This window comes from Anomaloglossus baeobatrachus, chromosome 5 (genome assembly GCF_048569485.1).
Source record: "Anomaloglossus baeobatrachus isolate aAnoBae1 chromosome 5, aAnoBae1.hap1, whole genome shotgun sequence".
Taxonomy (NCBI): Eukaryota; Metazoa; Chordata; class Amphibia; order Anura; family Aromobatidae; genus Anomaloglossus; species Anomaloglossus baeobatrachus.
The window spans coordinates 10,394,246-10,421,374 of record NC_134357.1 but is presented as its reverse complement, the minus strand read 5'-3'; the positions used below and the strand labels follow the sequence as shown (position 1 = coordinate 10,421,374).

The 27,129-nt window shown below is 46.0% G+C and overlaps 1 protein-coding gene across 2 annotated transcripts in view; it reads left to right on the top strand.

The window, feature by feature from the left end:
- The window catches only part of LOC142313198 (EF-hand calcium-binding domain-containing protein 6-like), a 78,528-nt gene extending 61,837 nt beyond the window's left edge, over positions 1-16,691 (top strand). For both annotated transcript variants that reach the window (XM_075352181.1, XM_075352180.1), the window contains one exon: positions 15,607-16,691. In XM_075352181.1, the coding sequence (XP_075208296.1) occupies positions 15,607-15,828 (222 nt within the window). In that variant the 3' untranslated portion in view covers positions 15,829-16,691. The remainder of the gene's footprint in view (positions 1-15,606) is intronic.
- Positions 16,692-27,129: the final 10,438 nt, after the last annotated feature.

Sequence of the window (27,129 nt, the reverse complement as noted above, 5' to 3'; positions counted from 1 at the left end):
GCTTCACAGCAGGAGAAATCCTTTTTCAGTACTCATGCGTAGATTGAGTACTTTTTCTGACCACGCTGACTTCAGAGACGCAGTTCAGAAACACCACGCTTACCAGATAAACGTTTTCGCCAAACGTATTAAGGATGCACGTTATCCCTTTACCCTGATGTGGTACAGCCCTGGACCCAGGGTCCAAAGGTGGATCCCCCAATCTCCAGGCTTGCGGCTAGATCCATAGTTGCAGGGGAGATGGGAATTCACTTAAAGATGCCATTAACAGACAGATAGACCTCGGGTTGAAATCTGTCTGTGAAGCTATCAGCGTGTCGGTTGCTCCGGCATTCGCAGCCGTATGGGCACCCTAACCTATTTCAGCGGGTCTTGCGCAGCTGGTCTTGAGCACATGTACATCTGTGCCGCAGGTGGTGTCCTTAACCTCGCAATGTCTGCATTGCGACTTACCCTAGTAATGCTGTCCTAGGGGGACAGTCGAGGTTGGTCCTTCCCAGGCTTGGGCAAGTCCCAATTGTACTCGTCTAAAAGGGCTCAAAAGGCTCAGAGGGGCTCAGATTCCGGCCGGGCTCATTCACGCCCAAGGAAGGCAGCAGGAGGAACCGCTGCCAAGGCGATCTCCTCATGTATTTCAGCTCTCTCTCCCCGCATCCGCGGTTGGTGGCAGAATCTCCCGCTTCTGGGTACATTTAGCTGCCACAGGTCACAGACCGGTGGGTGAGAGACATTGTGTCTCACGTGTACAGGATAGAGCTCTGTTCTCGTCCTCCGGCTCGATTCTTCAGCTTCCCCCCCCCCCACCCCCCCCCCCACCGAGCCGATGCTCTTCTGCAGGCAGAAGGAGTGGTAATCCCTGTTCCTCTTCAGGAACAAGACACGGTTTTTTCCTCCAATCTTATTGGGGTGCCAAAAAAGGGTGGCTTTTTCCGTTCCGTTCTGGACCTAAAACTGCTCACCAAGCACGTGAAGGCCAGGCGGTTCCGGATGTAACCCTCCGCTCCGTCATTGCCTCAATGTCTCAAGGAGATTTCCTAGCATCAATAGACATCAGGATGCTTATCCCCTCGTGCCGATTGCTCCAGAGCACCAGCGTTTGCTACGTTTCGTTATTGAAAACGAGCATCTTCAGTGCGTAGCCCTGCCCTTCGGTCTGGCGACAGCCCTACGGGTTTTCACCAAGTTCAGGGCAGCAGTGGGAGTAGTCCTGCACTCTCAGGGTCACTCTGTGATCCTTACTGGACGATCCACTTGTCAAGGCACCCTCTCAAGAGGCATGCCGACACAGCCTGAACGTGGCGCTGGAGACTCTCCAGAGTTTCGGGTGGATCATCAACTTTTCAAGGTTAAATCGGGCACCGACCCAATCGCTGACATATCTGGGCATGGAGTTTCACACTCCCTCAGCGATAGTGAAGCTTCCGCTGGACAAGCAGCGCTCACTACAGACGGGGGTGCAGTCTCTCCTTCAAGGCCAGTCACACCCCTTAAGACGCCTCATGCAGAGGCAGTCACTTTCGCGCAGTTTCACTGCGTCCACTTCAATGGGACATGCTTTGCCAATGGGTTGGGGAGTCGACGTCCCTAGAAAGGAACGTTTCCCTTCTCAGACGGTCAAGGACTCTCTCCAGAGGAGTCCATCCTTCAGATCAATGTTCTGGAAATCTGGGCAGTGCATCTTGCCCTGCAAGCCTTCCAGCAGTGGCTGGAAGGAAAACAGATCCGAATTCAGTCGGACAATTCCACAGCGGTGGCAGACATCGCCCTCCAAGGCGGAACACGCATCGCCAAGCCTACCAGGCAATCCGGCGGATTCTGATGTGGGTGGGGGACAGAGCATCCACCATATCCGCAGTTCACATCCCGGGCGTAGAAAATTGGGAAGCAGACTTCCTCAGTCGCCTGGGCATGGACGCAGGGGAATGGCCTCTGCACCCAGTATGGTGTCAGGAAATCTGTAGCCGCTGGAGGATGCCGGACGTCGACCTAATGGCGTCTCGGCACAACAACAAGGTCCCGATTTTCATGGCGCGGTCTCACGAGCAAAGAGCTCTGGCGGCAGGCGCCCTAGTTCAGGATTGGTCGCAGTTCCAGCTACCCTATGTGTTTCCTACTCTGGCACTGTTGCCCAGAGTGCTACGCAAGCTCAGCTCCGCTTGCCGCCGCGCCATCCTCGTCGTCTCAGACTGACCGAGGAGGTCGTGGTCCCGGACCTGTGGCATCTCACGGTCGGCCAACCGTGGGCACTCTCAGACCGGCCAGACTTACTGTCCCAAGGGCCGTTTTTTCCACTGAATTCTACGGCCCTGATCCGGACTGTGTGGCCATCGAGTCCGAGATCCTAGCGTCTTCAGGATTATCTCAAGACGTCATTGCCACCATGAGACGGGCTAGGAAGCCGACGTCTGCCAAAATCTCCCACAAGACGTGGAAGTTATTCTTATCTTGGTGCTCTGCTTAGGGAGTGTCTCCCTGGCCATTTGCATTGTCTCCTTTTTCCCCCCTTCCTGCATCTGGATTGGGAAAAGGTTTGTCGCTCGGCTCCCTTAAAGGACAAGTCGCAGCGCTGTCGGTATTCTTTCAGAAGCACCTAGTACGACTTCCTCAGGTACGCACGTTCCTGCAGGGGGATTATCACATTGTCCCTCCGTACAAGAGGCCGTCAGACCCATGGGATCTGCACAGGGTATTAATTGCTCTCTAGGAGCCGCCCTTCGAGCCTCTGAGGGTTGTTTTCACTTTCTCGACTTTCACAGAAAGTGGCCTTTCTGGTAGCGGTCACGTCTCTTCGGAGAGTGTCAGAACTAGCAGCGCGGTCATCCAGAGCTCCCTTCCTGGTGTTCACCAAGATAAGGTAGTGCTGCGTCCGATCCCAGAGTTTCTCCCTAAGGTGGTATCCCCTTTTTATCACAATCAGGATATCTCCTTACCTTCCTTTTCTCCATTTCATCGATATGTAATGGCTTTGCATTGTTGGATCTGGTGTAGAGCACCCAGAATCTACATTGCCGCACGGCGCTCCTGCGCCGCTCGGATGCACTCTTTGTCCTTGTCACTGGTCAGCGCAAGGGATCGCAGGCTGCAACATCCACCCTGGCTCAATGGATCAAGGAACCAATCCTTGAAGCCTACCGTTCTACTGGGCTTCCGGTTTCATCAGGGCTGAAGGCCCATTCTACCAGAGCCGTGGGTGCGTCCTGGGCATTACGGCACCAGGGTACGGCTCAACAGGTGTGCCAGGCAGCTACCTGGTCGAGTCTGCACACTTTCACCAAACATTATCAGGTGCATACCTATGCTTCGGCGGACGCCAGCCTAGGTAGAAGAGTCCTGCAGGCGGCAGTTGCCTCCCCGTAGGGGAAGGCTGTCTTGCAGCTCTAACATGAGGTATTTCTTTACCCACCCAGGGACAGCTTTTGGACGTCCCAATCGTCTGGGTCTCCCAATGGAGCGCCGAAGAAGAAGGGAATTTTGTTACTTACCGTAAATTCCTTTTCTTCTAGCTCCTATTGGGAGACCCAGCACCCGCCCTGTTGTCCTTCGGGATTTTTGGTTGTTTTTCGGGTACACATGTTGTTCATGTTGAATGGTTTTCAGTTCTCCGATGTTACTTCGGAGTGAATTTGTTTAAACCAGTTATTGGCTTTCCTCCTTCTTGCTTTTGCACTAAAACTGGTGAGCCAGTGATCCCACTGGGGGTGTATAGCCAGAAGGGGAGGGGCCTTACACTTTTTAGTGTAATGCTTTGTGTGGCCTCCGGAGGCAGTAGCTATACACCCAATCGTCTGGGTCTCCCAATAGGAGCTAGAAGAAAAGGAATTTACGGTAAGTAACAAAATTCCCTTCTTTTGCAAGGCGATGCAAATTTGGTGTATAAATGTCTGCAACTAAATAATCAACATGTGTACATAGCCTAATCCAGTAATCCGGCAATGAGTTCTCCTCAGGCCAGTGTACCTAAGGTCACAGCTTGGGTCCATGGGAATCACCAGCTGTGACCTCAGGGGAACTCACTAAGGTCACTGCTCTCACGGCTCCATCAGGCCACAGTGATTGATCACTTTTCTTTATCGTTCCTTTGGGAGACCCAGACCTTGGTGTTTAGCTTCTGCCTCCGGAGGACACACAAAGTACTACACCTTAAAAGTGTAGCTCCTCCCTCTGAGCTTATACACCCCCTGGTGAGCCAGTCCCAGCCAGTTTATCGCTTTGTGTTCAGGAGGCATACATCCACACATGCATTATCATATGATTTTTTGTTTTTTGGAAAGAGATTGAAGAAGTGCGGGTCCACGTCTGGACTCCCGGCATGTCCCTTCTCACCCCACTGTGTCGGTGGTGTTGTAAGGTTGATTTCCAAGGCTGGAGCCTTACATGCCGTGCTCCTTCACCATCCCTCCTGGGCTCTGGCTTGAAGTGGGAGCCAGCGCGGTCTCCATGCCTGGCTGGACACCGGTCTCCGTCCACAGCCCTTTAGGATTCTGCTGGTCCGGAGCACTCATCCCCAGGGACCTGGCCCTGCGTCTCAGCAGCTAAGTACCTGAGACGTTAATATGTTGAGGGTCCCTGTTCTTTATTGTATGGGGAGAGTGGGTTTGTTGTATTTATTTTGGCATTTCCGGCGGTTTTCTGGCTTTCGCCCGAGAACCGCGCCGATGGTGCCTGCGCATCGGCCGCGCTGCTCAAATTTAGGCCCCGGCTTTGCCGGAGGCCTAGTTTCTGTTACCGGCGGCCATTCCCTCGCATGTCACTCATGCAGAGGGACGGGCACGGCTGCTCTCGGCGGCCGTCCTGCACAGGGGAGGGACACTCCCCACTGCTTGGGCGTGACTCCTCCTCTGCAGGTCTCTATGGCCCTCCAGATCCCGCTTTCCTATAGGGACGCCCCCGTCCCGCCCCCTCTCTTTGCTCCGGCGGCCATTTTCTCTGGGCCATCCTGCACTCTGCATCCCTGCTGAGGTGCTGTGCATTGGAGGTCCGGGCTTCGGGATCTGGAGGGCACACAACACCGCTTCCAGCGGTCTGGTAAGCCACAGCCGGTCTCTGGTTGTGGACCTCTGTATATACTCCCTGGGGTTCATTCTCTTTGTAGAAGCTGACCCCACTCCAGCAGCATGTCTCACACGAGGAGCAAGGCTCCAAAGCTTTATACTGTATGCGCTGCATGTAAGCTCCTGCTGCCTGAACCGAGCACCTATCCACATTGTGATGTCTGCTCTAACTTGGAGGTGCCACAGCCTGGAGTCTCACCCCCAGTGGTCTCTCAGGCTGCTTCTTCACCTGTGATTGAACCCCCGGCCTGGGTAGAGTCCTTCTCTAGGTCTATCTCCCAGTCTTTTGCTGAGTCCATGGGACTTCTGTCCAGGACTTTGATGAATATGCATCAGCCCCCTTCACAGGGTGCCTCTAATACTCTTACTAAGGGTCCTTTTGGATCCCTATCATCTGACCTCCGTCCACCGGAGCTCACAGAGGATTCATCATCGGGGCACAGACCCCGTCCTCCTAAGAGGAGCCGTAGGGTTTCCTCTCCCTCCTCATCCCGCGGCTCTGATTCAAGAGCTGACTCGCAAGATGAGGAGGATGCCTTTATAGGGGGCTCGGAGGCTAACACCATGTGCCCAATTGATCTTTCCGAGGGTGACTCAGATCTTAGTGACTTGATTGCTTCCATTAATTCTGTACTGGATCTCAATCCGCCAGTGTCAGAGGAGCAACCCTCTCTGGCAGAAAAGCACCAGTTTACCTCGCCTAAGAGAGTAAAGAGTGTGTTCTTTAACCACTCCAGTTTTCAGACCGCTGTGACCAAACCCAGGGCCTGTCCTGACAAACGCTTCCCAAAGCGTGGTTCTGATGACCGTTTTCCCTTTCCACCTGAGGTGGTCAAGGAGTGGGCTCAATCCCCAAAAATAGACCCTCCGGTGTCTAGGCTCTCAGCTCGGACCGTTGTGTCGGTGGCTGATGGCACTTCCCTTAAGGATTCCACTGACCGCCAGGTTGACCTTCTAGCCAAATCTGTGTATGAGGCTGCGGGGGCCGCGTTTTCCCCGACTTTTGCAGCAGTGTGGGCTCTCAAAGCCATCTCTGCTTCTCTAGAGGAGATGCATTCCCTCACCAGGGAATCTATGCCCAAGATGGTTGCCTTAACTTCTCAAGCTTCAGCTTTTTCATCTTATGCCATGTCTGCCATGCTGGAGGCTTCTCACCGCACTGCGGTGGCTTCGGCTAATTCCCTCGTTATTCGCAGAATCTTGTGGCTTCAAGAGTGGAAGGCAGATGTTTCTTCAAAGAAGTACCTTGCTGGGCTCCCTTTTGCTGGTTCCCGGCTGTTTGGTGAACAGCTGGATGAAATTATTAAAGAAGCTACTGGCGGGAAGAGTACTTCCATGCCACAAACCAAGACCAGGAAACCTGCCCAGGGTAGGACTCAGTCGAGGTTTCGTTCCTTTCGTTCCTCCAACTGGTCGTCCTCTAAGCCCTCCGCCTCGTCCGCTAACTCAGCTAAGGACCAGAAATCCAACTGGCGCCCAAAAGCGCGTCCACAGAAGACCGCAGGAGGTTCTGCCACTAAGGCAGCCTCCTCGTGACTCTCTGCCCGCTCCAGCAACGTCCTTAGTCGGTGGCAGGCTCTCCCACTTTGGCGACGCTTGGTTTCAACAAGTCTCCGATCAGTGGGTGAGAGATATCATATCTCACGGCTACAGGATAGAATTCTCTTCCAGCCCGCCAAACAGATTTTTTTTCTCAAATCCCCCCTGCTCCAAGGCCGCCGCCTTCTCACAGGCCGTGGCAGCCTTGCAGGCCAACGGAGTAATTGTACCAGTTCCCGCCCGGGAACGGTTCAGAGGTTTTTACTCAAACCTCTTTCTAGTTCCCAAAAAGGACGGTACCTTCCGGCCCATCCTGGATCTCAAGCTTCTCAACAAGCATGTTCAGGTGCGGCATTTTCACATGGAGTCTCTGCGATCAGTCATTGCCTCAATGACCCAAGGAGATTTTCTGGCGTCTATCGACATCAGAGATGCCTATCAACATGTGCCAATTGCAGTTTCACACCAGCGTTGGCTACGTTTTGCAATAGGAGAAGATCATTTCCAATTCGTGGCTCTCCCCTTCGGGTTAGCCACGGCCCCTCGGGTATTCACCAAGGTCATGGCAGCAGTGATTGCGGTTCTGCACCTCCAGGGGTTGGCAGTGCTCCCTTACCTGGACGACCTTCTAGTCAAGGCTCCATCCAGTGCAGACTGTCAGCGGAGTGTCTCGCTCACTCTCGCCACTCTAGCCCAATTCGGGTGGCTTGTCAATCTTCCCAAATCCACTCTGACTCCGACCCAGAGTCTCACGTACCTAGGGATGCAGTTCGAGACTTTGCCGGCACTTGTGAAGTTGCCCTTAAACAAACAGCTGTCACTCCAGTTGGCGGTGCGCTCTCTCCTGAGGCCCCGCCGTTATACCCTCAGGCGTCTGATGCAGGTGCTGGGTCAAATGGTGGCGTCCGTGGAGGCTATTCCCTTTGCCCAGTTCCATCTGCGCCCCCTGCAGCTGGACATTCTCCGCTGTTGGGACAAGCGGCCTTCCTCCTTACACAAGTTAGTGACTCTGTCGCCACGGACCAGGAGCTCTCTTCAGTGGTGGCTTCGGCCCCTCTCCCTGTCCCAAGGGCGCTCCTTCCTGACCCCGTCCTGGGTGATTCTCACCACGGATGCCAGTCTATCCGGCTGGGGAGCGGTATGTCTCCACCACAGAGCACAGGGCACTTGGACTCCGTCCAAGTCAGCCCTTTCAATCAATGTGCTGGAAACCAGAGCAGTGCTTCTAGCTCTCCTAGCATTTCACCACCTGCTGGCGGGCAGGCACATTCGAGTCCAGTCAGACAACGCGACAGCGGTTGCCTACATCAATCATCAAGGCGGGACACGCAGCCGCCTGGCAATGATGGAGGTACAACGCATTCTTCAATGGGCGGAAGACTACAGGTCCACCATATCCGCAGTCCACATCCCAGACGTGGACAACTGGGAGGCAGATTATCTCAGCCGTCAAAGCGTGGATGGTGGCGAGTGGTCCCTGCACCCGGCAGTATTTCAGTCGATCTGCCGCAAATGGGGCACTCCAGATGTGGACCTAATGGCATCCCGTCACAACAACAAAGTTCCTGTTTACGTGGCTCGCTCCCACGATCCTCAGGCCTTCGCCGCGGACGCTCTGGTACAGGACTGGTCCCAGTTTCGTCTGTCCTACGTGTTTCCACCTCTAGCTCTCTTGCCCAGAGTCCTGCGCAAGATCAGAATGGAGGTTCGTCGAGTCATCCTCATTGCACCGGACTGGCCCAGGCGAGCTTGGTATCCGGATCTGCTCCAACTGTCCGTAGAGATGCTGCCGTGGCATCTCCCGGACCGTCCAGATCTACTCTCGCAAGGTCCGTTTTTCCGCCCGAATTCTGCGGCCCTCAAATTGACAGCGTGGCGCTTGAGTCCTGGATTTTGACGGCTTCTGGTATCCCCCCTGAAGTCATCTCCACTATGACTCGGGCGCGCAAGTCTTCCTCCGCCAAGATCTATCACAGGACTTGGAAAAGTTTCCTGTCCTGGTGTCGCTCTACCGGCCATCCTCCTTGGCCGTTCTCCTTGCCGACTCTTCTGTCTTTTCTACAGTCCGGTCTGCAGCTAGTAATGATGTTGTAGATGAAAAAGATTTCCTTTATTTCATAATTCTACGCGTTTCAGAGACATCTCCGTCTCCTTCCTCAGGAAAATAAATCATTACAAAAAAGGGGCAACAGAGCCTATATAAAGGAAGACCAGTAGCCACATATGCATTTGAAAAGTGAACAGCCCATATGACTCAGAGCCGATGACTCAGCGCCGCATGGAGAAGAGAAAAAAAAAAAAAAAAAAAAAAAAAAGGGGAAAGCACACATTAAATCAGCACAAATGAACCGAAGGAATTACCGTGAAATAACATGAACATCTCAAGGAGAAAATTAGTGGATCAGTGAAGGATCAATAAAAAACATAAAAATAATAATTATTGCGTGTTATTTAATAAAAGAGTATAAAAAGAAAAAAGTGGGGACGAGGGTAAAAGAAAAGCAGATGGTGTGCGAACCCAGAAAGTGTAGGTGATAGCACGGGGGCCAAACCTCTACACTAAACAGGAATATGGTTACTGTGGATTTGTACTTGGGGAAAGTGAACATAAATAATATGTGGAACAGGCACAAGGTGGTGGAATTAAAATACATAGAAAGTGCATATTTGCTAAAATAAATCTCTCTTATGTGTCTTTTGAATATATAAAAACGGCATATTTACATGTGAGAGGGACAGGAAGAGAAAAAAAAAAAAAAAACTTTTTTATTATTAAACTTGAGTTGCAAGAAAAAATTATATACATATATATACATATATACACACTTATATATATATATATATATATATATATATATACATACATACACACAAAAAAATATTAGTGGTGTATAGGGAATCGCTAGATTAAAAGTAATTGATATTTAAGGGCAAAGAATCGACTCCACTATGGAGCGGTTCTATAGAAAGGGAAAATTGTTAAAGCGTATGCGTGGGGAAGGTGACAAGTAAGAAGTGCAGGAGTTCATACCCGTGAAAAATAAACTTACTGCACCTACGTTTTACTGTTTCGAACTCACATCACCCCATCATGCACACGCTCTAGCAGTCCTCTCTCTTTCACAGGGAACCGCTCCTCTTCTCTACCTGCTGAGCACAGGTGTATTGAGCTTTTTTTCCCATGGTTATGATTTTTCATTACCTTTCAGTCTATTAAACTCTTGTCACCTTCCCCACGCATACGCTTTAACAATTTTCCCTTTCTATAGAACCGCTCCATAGTGGAGTCGATTCTTTGCCCTTAAATATCAATTACTTTTAATCTAGCGATTCCCTATACACCACTAATATTTTTTTGTGTGTATGTATGTATATATATATATATATATATATATATATATAAGTGTGTATATATGTATATATATGTATATAATTTTTTCTTGCAACTCAAGTTTAATAATAAAAAAGTTTTTTTTTTTTTTTTTTTTTTTTTTCTCTTCCTGTCCCTCTCACATGTAAATATGCCGTTTTTATATATTCAAAAGACACATAAGAGAGATTTATTTTAGCAAATATGCACTTTCTATGTATTTTAATTCCACCACCTTGTGCCTGTTCCACATATTATTTATGTTCACTTTCCCCAAGTACAAATCCACAGTAACCATATTCCTGTTTAGTGTAGAGGTTTGGCCCCCGTGCTATCACCTACACTTTCTGGGTTCGCACACCATCTGCTTTTCTTTTACCCTCGTCCCCACTTTTTTCTTTTTATACTCTTTTATTAAATAACACGCAATAATTATTATTTTTATGTTTTTTATTGATCCTTCACTGATCCACTAATTTTCTCCTTGAGATGTTCATGTTATTTCACGGTAATTCCTTCGGTTCATTTGTGCTGATTTAATGTGTGCTTTCCCCTTTTTTTTTTTTTTTTTTTTTTTTTTTTCTCTTCTCCATGCGGCGCTGAGTCATCGGCTCTGAGTCATATGGGCTGTTCACTTTTCAAATGCATATGTGGCTACTGGTCTTCCTTTATATAGGCTCTGTTGCCCCTTTTTTGTAATGATTTATTTTCCTGAGGAAGGAGACGGAGATGTCTCTGAAACGCGTAGAATTATGAAATAAAGGAAATCTTTTTCATCTACAACATCAGTGGTTTTTAGCGCGGTATTTAAACCGGTTTTCTCTTTACCTGACCTATATTTTATATACTGCATTCCGGGGCCGCTGCTAAACCACAAAAAGGCACTCACATGCGATCATAAGGAGTTGTGACTTGCACAACCCTACCAGGTGAGTGTACCTCTTTCTGTCTCTCTACCCTCATACCGGGTAAGACCCTATTGCGCTTTTTCCCCCTACAGCTCTACACGGTCTGCAGCTGGGACTGTCCCTCAACTCTCTCAAGGGACAAGTTTCAGCTCTGTCAGTTCTGTTCCAGCGGCGTCTCGCCCGGCTGGCTCAGGTCCGCACCTTCATGCAAGGCGCGTCTCACATCATTCCGCCTTACCGGCGGCCCTTGGACCCCTGGGACCTTAACTTGGTTCTCACAGTCTTGCAGAAACCCCCCTTTGAGCCTCCTAGGGAGGTTTCTTTGTATCGTCTTTCACAGAAAGTGGCCTTTCTGGTTGCCATAACTTCCCTCAGGAGAGTCTCTGATTTGGCTGCGCTCTCCTCGGAGTCACCTTTTTTAGTCTTTCATCAAGACAAGGTGGCTCTCCGTCCGACTCCGGACTTTCTTCCTAAGGTGGTCTCTCCCTTCCACCTTAACCAGGACATTACCTTACCTTCCTTCTGTCCGGCCCCTGTTCATCGCTTTGAAAAAGCGCTGCATACTTTAGATCTGGTGCGTGCGCTCCGGATCTATGTGTCTCGCACCGCTGCGCTTAGGCGGTGCACCTCTCTTTTTGTGCTAACCACAGGTCGACGCAAGGGCCTCCCTGCTTCTAAGCCGACCTTAGCCCGTTGGATTAGGTCGACCATTTCGGACGCCTACCAGAGAACGCAGGCGCCTCCCCCGCCGGGGATCAAAGCACACTCGACCAGAGCTGTCGGTGCCTCTTGGGCTTTTAGGCACCAGGCAACGGCTCAACAAGTTTGTCAGGCTGCCACTTGGACTAGCCTGCATACCTTCTCGAAGCACTACCAAGTGCATGCTCATGCTTCGGCAGATGCGAGCCTGGGCAGACGCATCCTTCAGGCGGCGGTCGCCCATTTGTGAAGTTAGGTTTTGCCTACTTCTTAGTTTTTCTGTTTATTCCCACCCAGGGACTGCTTTGGAACGTCCCACGGTCTGGATCTCCCAAAGGAACGATAAAGAAAAAGAGAATTTTGTTTACTTACCGTAAATTCTTTTTCTTATAGTTCTGTCTTGGGAGACCCAGCACCCTCCCTGTTGCCTGTTGGCAATTTCCTTGTTCCGCGTGTTTTTCCCGGCTGTTGTCGTGCACAGAGTCTCCGGTTGTTCCGGCTCTTGCTCTGTTCTACTTGTGGGTGGCTATTCGCCTTCAGCTTTTGCACTAAACTGGCTGGGACTGGCTCACCAGGGGGTGTATAAGCTCAGAGGGAGGAGCTACACTTTTAAGGTGTAGTACTTTGTGTGTCCTTCGGAGGCAGAAGCTAAACCTCAAGGTCTGGGTCTCCCAAGACGGAACTATAAGAAAAAGAATTTACGGTAAGTCAACAAAATTCTCTTTTTTTATGTGATCGCACACTGCGGCCTCAGGATGTGTAGCAGAACTGGGATCATTGTGGGACATCGTAGTGTCGATTATGTTGGACCTGCAGGGGTGTTTTGGGGGTTAATAAATTGAGGAAAGATGGTGGGGTTTTTTGTTATAAATAAAGTATTTTTCTAGATGTTTTCAGTTCATTTTTTTTTACTTACATGATTAGTAACCTTGGGCTTGAGATAAATCACAGCTCTCATTAACCCCTTATTTAACCCCGATTGCCAACACTTGATGGCAGTCAGCATGAGCCAGGTAAGCCCCAGGATTTTTACATCTAATGTATGTGTCAATTCTGGTGCAGCTGCTATTTTTAGGCTGGGGAGGGCCCATTAACCTTGGGTATCCCCAGCCTGAGAGTACTAGCCCCAGCTTGGCTGGGTGTAAAAATTGGGGGGAACCCCATTCTGTTTTTTTAAATTATTTATTTAAATATTAAAAAAATAAATAGCATAGGGTCCCTCATATTTTGATACATAGCCAAGATAACGCACACAGCTGGGCGCTGCAGCCTTCAGCTTTTTTATTTATCTACGCTGGGTATCAAAATGCGATGGACCTACGCTATTTTTTAAAATTGTTTATTAATTTTTACACTCCACTACGGGCCCTAGGCAGCTAGTGTGAGGGCAACCAATCACAGACGCTCGCACGCCGGTAGTCTGATTGCAACCAATCACAGATACTGCCACAGAGGGTGGGCGAGTGAAGCAGGGAATATTCATGAGGTTTAATGAACGGACTTGGAAGCAGTGTGACAGCCACATGGTAAGTATAGCTGTCCTGCTTTAATCTTTATTTGGGCTTTTTTTTATCCAGGTGGCCGAACCATTTTCCCTCTACCCGTGTAATGTTCCACATGCCTTTATCTGCAACTTTTGAGGTCGTCTAAAGTGGATTTTGACATGTGTTTAGGATCATTATCGATTTGTAGACGCAATCCTCTTTTCTCCTCTTTTCTCCTTCAGCTTTTTTACAGATGGTGTTATGTTTGCATCAAGAATTTTTTGAAATTTAATTGAATCCATTCATTCCCTACCTGTGAAATGTTCCCCTTGCCATTGGCTGCAATACAACCCCAAAGCATGATTGAGCCACACCCATGCTTCATGGTTGGCGAGATGTTATTTTTCTGAAATTCTGTGCCCTTTATGCGGGCGTCATACGAGACGATCTATCGTGCGATATGTCGTCAGGGTCACGGTTTTCGCGACGCACATCCGGCATTGTTTGCGAAGTCATTTCGTGTGACACCTACGAGCGTCTCAGAACGATCTCAAATCCGTTACAAATCGTGTATCGTTTATACGTCGTTTAATTTTAAAAAATCGTTTATTCTTCTTTGCGCCGGTTGTTCATCGTACCCGGGGTAGCACACATCGCTCCGTGTGACACCCCGGGAACGATGAACTGCAGCTTACCTGCGGCCACTGGCAATACTGAAGGAAGAAGGTGGGCGGGATGTTTACGTCACGCTCATCTCTGCCCCCCCGCTTCTATTGGCTGGCGGCTGTGTGACGTCGCTGTGACGCCGAACGTCCCTCCCCCTTCAGGAAGTGGATGTTCGCCGCCCACAGCAGAGTCGCTCATCAGGTAAGTACGTGTGACGGGGGTTTAACGACTTTGTACGCCACGGGCAACTAATTGCCCGTGACGCACAAACGACGGGTGTGGGTATGATCGCTCATGTGATTGCACGAAAGATCGTATCGTGTGACGCCCGCATTATTCTCCACACATACCAATGCTTCTATTTTAACCTCATCGGTCCACAGGACTTGTTTCGAGAATACCTGAGGCTTGTTTAGCTGTTCTTTTGCAGACTTCTGATGCTGAATTTTATGGTGAGGACGCAGGAGAGGTTTTCTTCTGATGACTCTTCCATGAAGGCCATATTTATTCAGGTGTCTCTGAACAGTATAACAATGTACCACAACTCCAGAGTCTGTTGAATGTTCCTGAAGGTCTTTTGCAGTCAGGAAGGGCTTCAGATTTGCCTCTAGCAATCCTACCAGCAGCTCTGACAGAAATGTTGCTTGGTCTTCCAGACCTTATCTTGGCCTCCACTGTTCCTGGTCACTGTGATTTCTTACTTATATTTCGCACACAGGAAAGGGCAACTTTGCTATATTCTTAAAGCCTTCTCCTGCTTTGTGTCCTCCACCATTTTCATTTTCAGAGTGCTAGGCAGCTGCTTAGAAGATCTCATGACTGCTGTTTTTTGGCACAAGGTTAGAGGAGGCTAGGGTTTTATAAAGCTGTGAAATTTTTATCACCTGATGATAGTGAACGAGCCATAACCCTAATAGGCTAATGAAAGGCTGAAACCTTGGTCAAAGTTATCTGAGCACACAAACCAGGGCCACAAGTATCTCAGGAGGGTTTGGTGAGAACGGGGCCGGGTTATTATTCTCCATCTTTAAGGCCTTTAATGGCCCCAAGCAGAGAATCGTCCGATGCTTCGATAGAGTCTTGTCCTGCAGAACAATTGGGGTTTTCTGGAGAGACGCAGACTTGTTCCTGCTCCACTGCTGGAGGAAAGTGTCTTCTAATCACCGACAGGAGGTTGGGAGGTGATTCTGATCCATCTTCATCTCGAATGGCTCCAACTTGCTCCTCTGTAATAATCCTGGACCATTACAGGACCCGGCCTACACCTCACTGGGGTCTGAGTAGAAGTGGAGGTCGGAACCCGGTACTGAGCGAGCCACGGCCCATCCATCTGCTCTCTTGGCCTCCTCACCTTTTACTGTTGTGTGATGGCCCCAATATCTGAGCAGTGCCGGGAGCTGTGTCCTCTGTAGACAGAGAACCATCTGTGACTTCTCAGCTTTGCCTGAGAACAAACTGCTAATAATTCTGTACACCCTGATAAAGGGCATCTTGAGGGCATACCTCCTAATTACTTAAATACAGATCGCCTGACCTCCTCATCCAATCAGCATTCAGGTTTACACACCTCGGAGGTGGGAAATCTGCAGAAAACAAAGCTTTTGACAACAGTGTAATAGAGTGTAAAGATTCTTTACTGTAAAAGCAGTAGTACTGTGGGTTTTTTACTGTATAAGCAGTAGTATTGTGGGTTCTTTACTGCACAAGCAGTAGTACTGTGGGTTTTTTACTGTATAAGCAGTAGTATTGTGGGTTCTTTACTGCACAAGCAGTAGTACTGTGGTGTGTATACTATACAAGCAGTAGTATGTGGGTTCTTTACTGTGTGAGCACTAGGACGCTATCTAATTCTGTCACCATCCTGATTAAGTATCTCCTGAACCCTATAGATCTCCAGCGCAGAGTGGAGGAATCTTCTTCAGTCCTGTGTGAAGATGGACAAGGACGGCTCCGGCCTCCTCAGCCTCCCAGAGTTCAGATCTGTGGTGAGACTGTGTAATATCGTGCTGGATGAGGAGGAGATTTATCACATCATGTCTCACTACGACAAGGATCTGGTGGGGAAGATTGACTACTCCCGGCTGCTGAAAGACGACAGAAAGAGCAAGTGAGGAGGGAAGACAAAGGAGAAGGAAGCGGAGTGATACATAGTATATTACCTATGTATGCGTAGGAGGGGATGGTGTTATTTCTCACTTTTCCCGTCTGTCTCGGTTTTGGCCAGGCTCCATACTTACCAACTTTTAGAAAATGCAGTGTAACACTGAAACTCCACTCCTTATATGTGGACCACACCCACAAATGTGTATTGCACAGTACCCCCATAACTGCAACATCCACAGTGCCCCAATAACAATAACTGCTACAGTGTCCACAGAACTGTAACCACAGTACCCCCATAAATGTAACCGCCATAGTGCCCCCATATATGTGCCGCCACATATGTGCTGCCACAGTGCCCCCCATAAAAGTGACTACCACAGTGCCTCCATACATGTGAATGCCCCAGTGCCCCCATATTATAACAGGACCATCCATCCTGCCTCTTCTCTTTCCTGGGGATGCCATTGGTGGTTTTATGATGACAGCGGGGACTGTTGTGTGTTCTTGCTGTGGGTAATAATTGTGAATAAACACTCTCCTTCCTTCACCTCTCTTCTGTTGCCTCCGACTTCTTTCCCTTTCCTCCCCTCCTCTTTTTTCCTTCCCCTTTTCTTCTTCCCTTTCCTTCCGTCTCCTATCTTCTGTTCCCTCCCACTTCCTTCCCTTACCTTCCTCTCCTTCCCTTTCCTTTCTTCCCCTCTTTTCTATTCCATCCCACTTCCTTCCCTTACCTTTCCTCCTCTTCTTCCCTTTCCTTCCTTCCACGTCTGTGCTCTTGAGGTACTTAGGTTTTATATTGTACATACATTCTTCTGCTCTGTGTCTCTATTATATTTGTACACTGATGCAATACAGATTAAAACAAAGCATGAACCCGCAATCGTTGGCTTCTTTTTCTGCCTTCTGCGTCCTATGGATGGTTCACTGAGGAATGTGTCCAAACTACCGACATTACATTGACCTCAACATCCCCAAAAGAGAAGGACCTGACCCTACTACAGGAACGGAGCTGCCTGTGCACTGCAGGACGGAATCCAACAAAACCTGCTGCAATCACATCATAACGGTTGTTATTATAGTCTTTAGTAATAATGATGTCTTAATCACATCCAGAGCTGCGCTCACATTTCTGCCTCATTGCAGACACATAACTGACAGCTAATGCCCAACATTGCCTGAAAATACCCCGCACTGAGCAGACACTGGAGCAGCAAGAAGGAGATGGGTCGTATTAAATCCGGAATAGTCATTGGATTTGGTTCCGCTAAGAAAAGCCGACATCATAGTCAGTTTATATCCACAATGACTCTCATAGTTTCACAGGTTTCTGTGCTGAGAAGGCTCAAAATGTCAGAACTCAGAACCCATCTGTCTGCAGACTGCAGATGACATCTTCTGGCCTTTATGACAATTACTTTTTTATTTCAGCCACCCATTGAAATAACTTGATTGCCCTGCTGCTAAAATCCCAAGTGATCAGCTACAATCTGAGAAAAAACCCAACATCAAGTTCTCAGCTTCTCTGCAGCGCCACCACAGGAGATATTAGGTATGACACCATTACTGAGTAGGTCACTGGGCTGTTCATGCAATGTAGGGCAGGTCCTCCACCCTGGACAATTCATCCGGTCAGAGGATCTCTTCAATGGCAGTTCTCAGACTCTTTAGAGTCTGAACTTCTTGAATGCGAGTGAGGTCTCCCCTGCAGATCATTCACAAACTGTCCGCTCAATTATACCGGAAGGTTTGTGGCTGAGAAGAGTTTACTCAGAATAAGAGGTTGTGCAAATCAATTCTCAGGACCCGGTTTGTATTCTGGGACCTGCGATCCGCCCCACACCTCTTGCTTTGATTATCCAGCCTAATGGAAAAGTTACGTCGCTCCAGGAATGGGAATCTATTTGCACCAAATCCCCCAGAACATATTCCATTTATCAACAGGACAAGCAGCGTCCGACCATCACTGATACACAGTCAATAAAGTCCAATGTGGCCAATCCATTATCAAATATCGGTCCAAAGAAATAGACCAGACCCTTGAGATCAGACAATGATACAATGTTTACCGGGACCTTTTATTCTTCTTCACTTAAGAAAAGAAGAAACACAAGATCTAATTAAAAGTTGTTACATAAAAACCGTCCGGGATGAGCTGAATATAACCGCTCCGGTTACCCTGGGAGAGAGAAAGACGTCCCTCATTCCTGCACTTCTATCAGATTCACTATCGCTCGCTGCTCGCACTAAGTGAATTCGATTTCTGGCCCTTTCTCATGTAGATGGTAACATGTATAGACGACCTGCGCTGAAATACAAACTCCCAACCTCCTGAAAGGCGCAGATTCTAGATTCATCTGCTTGTTTTATACATTTAGCCTGAATGACGGATCAGATTACAGATGGCAATAACATTGTATTTATGTCAGCGAGATCATCTGGGAAGATTACATTGATCAGTCACTTACAGACAATGCGATTCACGCAGATCACAGATTCCCATTGTTTCCAATCATGCTTTTCAGAGAAGTAAGTTGATACATTGAAGACGCAGTCTGTTGTCATTTTAAAGAAAAACTTCTGTCAATAGAATTAGTGTCTTTATTATTTATTTAAAAAAGAAATTTGGTTTTACTTTGAAATCATGCAATGTTAGAGGAAAGTGAAAAGGGAAAGAAAAAAAAAGAAAGAAAGTAAAGATTAAGGATGAATAAAGAAAAAAGAAAGAGAAATATTAAAGACTAATCAAGGGAAGAGGAAAAAAGAGAGAAAGAAAAGAATAAAGGGAAGATGAAATAAAGAAAGAAAAGAATCAAGGGAAGAGGAAAGAAAGAAAGAAAAGAATCAAGGGAAGAGGAAAGAAAGAAAGAAAGAAAGAATCAAGGGAAGAGGAAAGAAAGAAAGAAAAGAATCAAGGGAAGAGAAAAGAAAAAGAAAGAAAAGAATCGAGGGAAGAGGAAAGAAAGAAAGAAAAGAATCAAGGGAAGATGAAATAAAGAAAGAAAAGAATCAAGGGAAGATGAAATAAAGAAAGAAAAGAATCAAGGGAAGAGGAAAGAAAAAAAGAAAAGAATCAAGGGAAGAGGAAAGAAAGAAAGAAAAGAATCGAGGGAAGAGGAAAGAAAAAGAAAGAAAAGAATCAAGGGAAGAGGAAAGAAAGAAAAAATCGAGGGAAGAGGAAAGAAAGAAAGAAAGAAAAGAATCAAGGGAAGAAGAAAGAAAAAAAAGAATCAAGGGAAGAAGAAAGAAAAAAAAGAATCAAGGGAAGAGGTAAGACCAATGAGTATGGACGAGTTAGACGTCCACAGATTCTATCGTAGGTAGGGCGTTTTTACTTTTCCGGCGTAGTTCGCCACAGTCATATGGCCATATGCCTCCTGCCTGCTCCTCTGGGACCCTGTCCCCATGCCAGATGCCCTAAAGGCACCTCCTCTACCTCACCATTAGCTTCTCGCTTCTCCCTGACTGTGGCGAACTACGCTGGAAAAGTAAAAACGCCCTACCTACGATAGAATCTGTGGACGTCTAACTCGTCCATACTCATTGGTCTCTCACAGAAGCAAGACCTTGACAAAGGCCTAACATAGGCCGAAACGTTGGCTTGGCTTTGCTCTACTGGTAGTGGCTCTTTTTTCTTTTTGCTTACAATCCACAAATAAAAAACTTTTGCATTATCCTTGCAATCTTTGTGCAGACATTTCCCAGCAAATTCTATGAGAAAAAAAAATAGCTGTGTTCACTGTGCGGATTTTTCTCAAGAAATTTCCTTGAGAAGAATTTCTCGAGAAAATTTCTTGAGAAAATGAGCATGTTCATTATTTCCGCAGGTACCCTGCGGATTTCGGCAGTACAGCCTGCAAAATCCGCAGGGAACCACCCGCGGCAAAATCGCGGCTAATCCGCGGCAAATCCGCATGCGGATTTGGTGTGGATTTTTTCCGGAGGTCCGGAAATCTTTCACTCCCAGAAGTTTCTCAAGAAATTTTCTTGAGAAACTTTACATTTCTAGTGCGCACATAGCCTAAGGCTGAATCAAGGGAAGAGGAAAGAAAGCAAACGAAGTGCAATGGTAAAGAATCAAATCAAGGAAGAGGAAAGTGCAAAGCAAAAGAAAAAGAAAGCAGGGAGGAGTAAATAAGAAGAATGAAACCAGGAAAAAGGAAATTGTAAAAGAATAGGAAGACACCATCATCAAAGAGGAAAATGCTAAGAAAAAACTGGGGGGGGAAGGCGCAATAAGGTCTTCTCCATATAATGTGGCGTGTTTACTCACCTTTTTTACTCTCACAAAACCTTGAATGAAACCTCAGTGGTAGATCCAGCTTCTGCAGAAACCACAGATCAAAGATCAGCGGGCGTTGTGCAAGAACTCCAGAGTAATGTGGGAAAAAAAGAGAAGAAACCAGGGAAGAAGAAAGGAAAAGAGAAATCCGAAAAGAGGAAAGTGGCAAAGAAAATAAAGGAATGAGGGAAAAGGAAAGTGCAAAGGACAAGGAAGAAAAAAAAGAGGAAAATGCTAAAGGAAACAAAGAAAATAGGAAAAAGGAAAAGAAAAGAAACTGAATCAAAGGCTTAAAGAGCTAATTTTGGTGATCAAATTAAAGACAGGCAAAAGCTTCCATTGCAGTGTTCGAAAGGAAAAGAGAATGTGTGGGACGGGGTAAATGTAAAAGTTACTGATAAGGTATAAAGGTCTCCTAATGGGAAACAGACATGCTATTATCACTTTTATATTGACAGAAAAAAAATATATACAGCAGAGTATGAATATCTATAGCAAAGACTAACAACCTGTGCACAACAGCTGACGCAAAACTAAAGACCATGAACAGACCGTTGTTGTCTGACAATTTTGAGTGCTGCTATTTTGGATATCTTCAAGTCTTATCCATAACAGAAGAAGACATTTCCCCTCTAAAAGTCGATTCTATTATTACATATAAATAAAGATACTAAGTATTTAGATATATCACACTACTCTTTAACTTATCCTGTACTGATCCTGAGTTACCTGCTATATTATACTCCAGGGCTGCACTCACTATTCTGCTGGTGCAGTCACTGTGCACATACATTACATTACTGATCCTGAGTTACCTCCTGTATTATACTCCAGAGCTGTACTCACTATTCTGCTGGTGCAGTCACTGTGTACATACATTACATTACTGATCCTGAGCTACCTCCTGTATTATACTCCAGAGCTGCACTCACTATTCTGCTGGTGCAGTCACTGTGTACATACATTACATTACTGATCCTGAGTTACCTCCTGTATTATACTCCAGAGCTGCACTCACTATTCTGCTGGTGCAGTCACTGTGCACATACATTACGTTACTGATCCTGAGTTACCTCCAGTATTATACTCCAGAGCTGCAATCACTATTCTGCTGGTGCAGTCACTGTGTACATACATTACTGATCCTGAGTTACCTCATGTATTTTACTCCAGAGCTGCACTCACTATTCTGCTGGTGCAGTCACTGTGTACATACATTACATTACTGATCCTGAGTTACCTCATGTTTTATTCTCCAAAGCTGCACTCACTATTCTGCTGGTGGAGTCACTGTGTACATACATTGCATTACTGATCCTGAGTTGCATCCTGTATTATACTCCAGAGCTGCACTCACTATTCTACTAGCACTCACTGTGTACATCTAATATATAAAGCTGAGTGTATGTATGTGTGACGCCCTGGCAAAACCAGGTAGTCACAAATAGGCCCCCGCATTACACCGTTCCCTCACTAGGAAACACACAGCCAACCAGAAAACCCTAGTCATCCCCCCTTAGGGAACGTTAGACACACCAGTGGGCGTGACCAGGCGGTTGGGACACGCCCACCCAGGGGTCCAGACAGTCCGGGGCGGGAAAACAGTCAGTTTTAGTCTAAAGTTCAGTTTGGAGAGGAGTGTGGGCTGGAGCTAAGTGTAGCTCCAGCAGGAGAGTTCAAGTTGAACGGTACCAGGGTAGGGGCCCTGGTGCCACTGGGTAGGAGGCAGACGGTGGTCTCCGTCAGCAGGAGACGGGAAGACGGCACGGCAGAACCGAGGTGGACCGGGACAGGGTTGTAGCCCACCAGTACCGACACGGGGAACCGACCCGGAAACCGTAGCACAAAGGGGGGTACTCGGACCCTGAAGCCAGGACCGGAACCAAGCGGAACTGGTTAGTTAACCGATTGAGGCCAGGACTAGAGGTCCTGTCCCACCCAAAGTCCCTAATAGAAGACAACAGCCCACAGATTAGGGATAAGAGGTCCATAGATCCCATTGGCCATCGTCTGCAGGCATGGCTCCTTAGGCCACATCCAGCCGGGAGCGGACTCCTGAGTTTCACACTAGGAAAGTCCACCTTACACAAAGCAGTGCAGGAAAAGGTTAGAGACCACCAGCCGGGTGGGGGACCCAAACGCAACCGGCCGCGGCACCGGCCACCATCACCTTGGTTTACCAGGGACTTGTGTGTTTTACTGACAGTGAGTACACCAGCACCCCCTGCGGTCACCATCCCCTGCACCGAGCCACCAGGTCCCGGGGCCACTATCCCTGCCCACGGAGGGGTTAACAACTTGCTGCACAACATCTCCCCTGGGTGCCCCATAACAGCAGCGGTGGTGTCCCACCTCACCGCACACCGTGGGTGGCGTCACGAACTTACTACAGCCTAGCCCGTACATCTACGTCCCCCCATTTATTCGGCGTGTCTGCGAGACCCCCCCGGTCCGGAGTCCCTCGAGCCACCACCCCTGAAGGCCCAGATCCGAGCAGCGCCGGCTGCTGGCACAGGGGATGCACATATGTGTGTGTGTGTGTATGTCCGCTAAAGGAATCCACACTGTCTCATTTACAATCATGAAATTTTGCACAGATGCCTCATGTGACTCAGGGAACGTCATAGACTGATTTCAGTGGAAAATTTAGCCCCGTGCTTTACAGTTACTCTCCAAAATACTGCCTCCATTAAAGTCAATGGATCTGCGAGCTATTAGGTTATTAATAGCGGCTGTGATTGGTTGCTAAAGGAACAAAATATATTGTTAGTATAAGAAGCTGATGTCGATGGGGAAACGAATAGAGAGAGACAGAAAGAGACAGACAGAGTAAGAGGCAGACAGGGAAAGAGACAAAGACAGACAGTCAAAGAGACAGACAGGGAAAGAGACAGACAGGCAAAGAGACAGGGAAACACAAAGACAGGGAAAGAGACAAAGACAGGGAACGAGACAAAGACAGGGAAAGAGACAGAGACAGACAGGGAAAGAGACAGACGAGGAAAGAGACAGACGGGGAAAGAGACAGACTTTGAAAGAGACAGACAGGATATGAGACAGATGGGGAAAGAGACAGACAGGGAAAGAGACCGAGACAGATGGGGAAAGAGACAGATGGGGAAAGAGACAGATGGGGAAAGAGACAGACGAGGAAAGAGACAGGCAGAGAATGAGACTGACAGACAGACACAGATAGAGAGAGACAGACACAGAGATAGAGAGAGACAGACAGAAATGGATGAGACAGACAGACATGGATGAGACAGACAGACAGGGAAAGAGACAGACGGAAAGCGACAGACAGGGACAGAGACAGACAGGGACAGAGACAGACAGGGACAGAGACAGACAGGGACAGAGACAGACAGGGACAGAGACAGACAGGGACAGAGACAGACAGGGACAGAGACAGACAGAAAGACAGACACACAGAGACAGATACACAAAGACAGACACACAGAGACACACAGAGACAGACAGAAACAGACAGAGACTGACCGAGAGACAGTTACTATCCCGGGCAACGCCCGGGTACTACAGCTAGTACATTATATTACTGATCCTGAGTTACATCATGGATTTTACCCCAGAGCTGCACTCATTATTCTGCTGGTGCAGTGAGTGTGTGCATACGTTACATTACTGATCCTGAGTTACCTCCTGTATTATACTCCAGAGCTGCACTCACTATTCTGCTGGTGCAGTGAGTGTGTACAAACATTACATCACTGATTTTGTACTGATCCTGAGTTACATCCTACATTATACTCCAGAGCTGCACTCACTATTCTGCTGGTGCAGTGACTGTGTACATACATTAAATTACTGATCCTGTATTGATCCTAAGTTACATCCTCTATTATACTCCAGAGCTGCACTCACTATTCTGCTTCTATCTAAAAAATGTTTACATTTGTAGCTTTTTTTAAATTATTTTAAATAGTTTTATAAGTAAATGTATGTGCTGGAGAGATTCTGCCCCGCACACAGGAACGTCATGTGTGCAACTTACCTTGGCTGTGGTCAGATCCTGGGGAATTTGCTCGCCCAGGACGCAGATGCTGAACACTGGATCTTTATTGGCAGCTGACAATTATCTGGAGAAGAACGATCCTACTTTTCTTCTTGACTATAAAAGCGGAGAGATCGGAGCAGCGACAATCAGATGGTTCACAGGAGAGGATCAGCGTAGACTCCTGTCTGTGGGAAGGAGAGGCCATGAGGACTGAGGCTCCCTGAACTGAGCAGGTAAGAATGGATATGTTTATATTATTCGTGTTTCATATTCAATGATGTAATGCTATAAAATGTGTTTTATTTTGTTTTTGTTATAACTGTTTTATTTACAACATTTGAAAACCTAATAAAAAATAATTGAATCAAGAATGGATTCCTAAATAGATGACCGGAAAAATACATTTTTTATTTTGGCATAAAAAATATAATTTTATAGTAAATAACAGAATGAAAAAAGTAATTGCTAATAATATTTTTATTTTTTTATTTATTAATTTTTTTTTTTTTAAAAAAAAGGCCAAAAAAAAGTGTAAAATGTTTTGCGTTTTGCAGATTATAAAATTGGATAAATTGATTTGATTTAATAAATATGAAATTTGCTTTTTGCAAATATTTGTGAAGAATAGTTAGGTCACCTCTATCATTTCATTCAGACGCATATTGGACAATAAAGCAAAAACTATTCACTCCTCTATATAATATAATACAATGTTTTCTATTTCTTTACATATAAACATTGATGACAATTCAGGATAAATAATGTAACAAATTACATCCGGTGCTTAATGCAATGTTTCCAATGATAAATGCACATAACATTGCAGTTCTGGAGCCGGACACCAGTATTTTGTAACATATTTTACTTTTTTCTTATAAACCTTAAATTAATTTAGCTACTTTGATTCCCAACAAGAATGTCTTGGGAACCTTGTGAAAAAGGTCAAGAGAAAAGCATAAAAAAGCAAAACAGAAATCAAGCATATATCTAACATCAAAAACTACAACTGAAGCCCGACCACCACTGGTTTATATGTCTCCGGTCTTACATGAATACACTTTTTAAGATTAAACACAAATTTCGGTTCTTTAAGTCCTAACTAGAATCCTAACATGTAGACTCCATATGCTTACTGCTTGCACAGTAAAGAATTCATAGTCTCATTACTCGTACAGCAAAGAATCCTTAGTATCATTGATTGCAAAGTGATTCATAGTCTCACTGCTTATACAGTAATGAAAACATAGTCTTACTACTCGTGCTGTAAAGAATCCATTCTTACTGCTTGTACAGTAAAGAATTCATAGCCTGAGTCACCACCCATAAAGTAAAGAATCCATAGATTAACTGTTTGTATAGCAAAGAGTCTAGTCTCACTGCTTGTACAGTAAACAATCCATAGTCTTACTGCTTGTACAGTAAAGAATCCATAGTTTCACTGCTTGTATAGTAAATCCATACTCTCACTGCTTGCACAATAAGGAATCCATAGTCTATATGCTTACACAGTAAATAATCCATAATTTCACTGCTTAAACAGTAAAGAATCTATAGACATAATGCTCTTAAGAAAATAATCCATAATCTCACTAGTTGTACACAAAATAATCCATAGTCCCACTACTTGTACAGTAGATAATCCATAGTCTCACTGCTTATACAATAAAGAATCTATAGTATATCTGGTTTTACAATAACTAATCTATAGTTTTACTGCTCATACAGTAAAGAATCTATAGTCATAATATTCCTAAAAAAATGAATCCATAATCTCACTACTTGTACACTAAATAATCCATAGACACACTGCTATTACAGAAAAGAATCCATGGACTCACTGCTTGCCAAGTAAATAATCTATCGTTTCTTGGCTCATAAAGAATCCATAGTGTCACTACTTGTGCTGTAAAGAATCCATATGCTTATTGATTGCATAGTATAGAATCCATAGTCTCTCTACTCATACAGCAAAGAATCAATAGTATCATTGATCGTAAAGTACATAATTCATAGTCTCACTGCTTGTACAGTAGTGAAAATATAGTCTCATTATTCTTGCAGTAAAGAATCCATTGTCTTACTGCTTGTACAATAAAGAATCTATATCATCACTACCCATAAAGTAAAGAAACCATAGACTGTCTGATTGTATAGCAAAGATTCTAGTGTCACTGCTTGTACAGTAAATGATAAAATCCATATTCTATTTGCTCAATTTGCTCATATAGTAAAGAATCCATAGTCTCACTGCTTGTACAGTAAAGAATCAATAGTTTCATTGCTCAAAGTAAATAACCTATAGTCATAATGTTCCTAAATAAAATAATCCATAATATCACTATTACAGCAAATAATCCAGATTCACTGCTTGTAAAGTAAATAATCTATAGTTTCACTGCACAAAAAGAATCAAAAGTCTCAATACTTGTACAGTAAAGAATCCATAGTCTCATTAATTTATGGTAAATAATATATAGTCTCTCACTGCTTTTAAATGAAAGAATCCAGTCTCACTGCTTGTACAGTAAAGAATCATCATCCATTCAACTATATAAATATTGTAATTAAATTACCCCTGAATTATTTTTTTTTCCTCCAAACTGAATGTGTGGCCAGACTAGTGATTGATAATAAGATAAATCTATATTCTTCTTTGAAGCATCTGGGTCTTTTTTTTACAAACCCAAAGATATTTTTCTTTTTCTCGGTGGCAGCTGCTGGCGCTGGTATTACCACCAAGTCTCTATTCGTAGCAGATTAACTCAGAGTTTTTTTTGTTTAATGCTGAATGTTTTGAATGTAAAGTTATATTCTTTTGTAAAGCGCTGTGGTATATGTTGGCTCTATATAAAGATTATTATTATATGTCATTTATTCCAGCATTCTTACAGCTATAGAGAAGAGATGGAGATCTCCCGGCTGGTCGGCCTTGTGCTGTGAGACCCCCGAGCCTTGTTCTTGCCATCTGGTCTTTCATTTGTTATTTTTTTAGTTTTACAAATCGATCCTGACGAA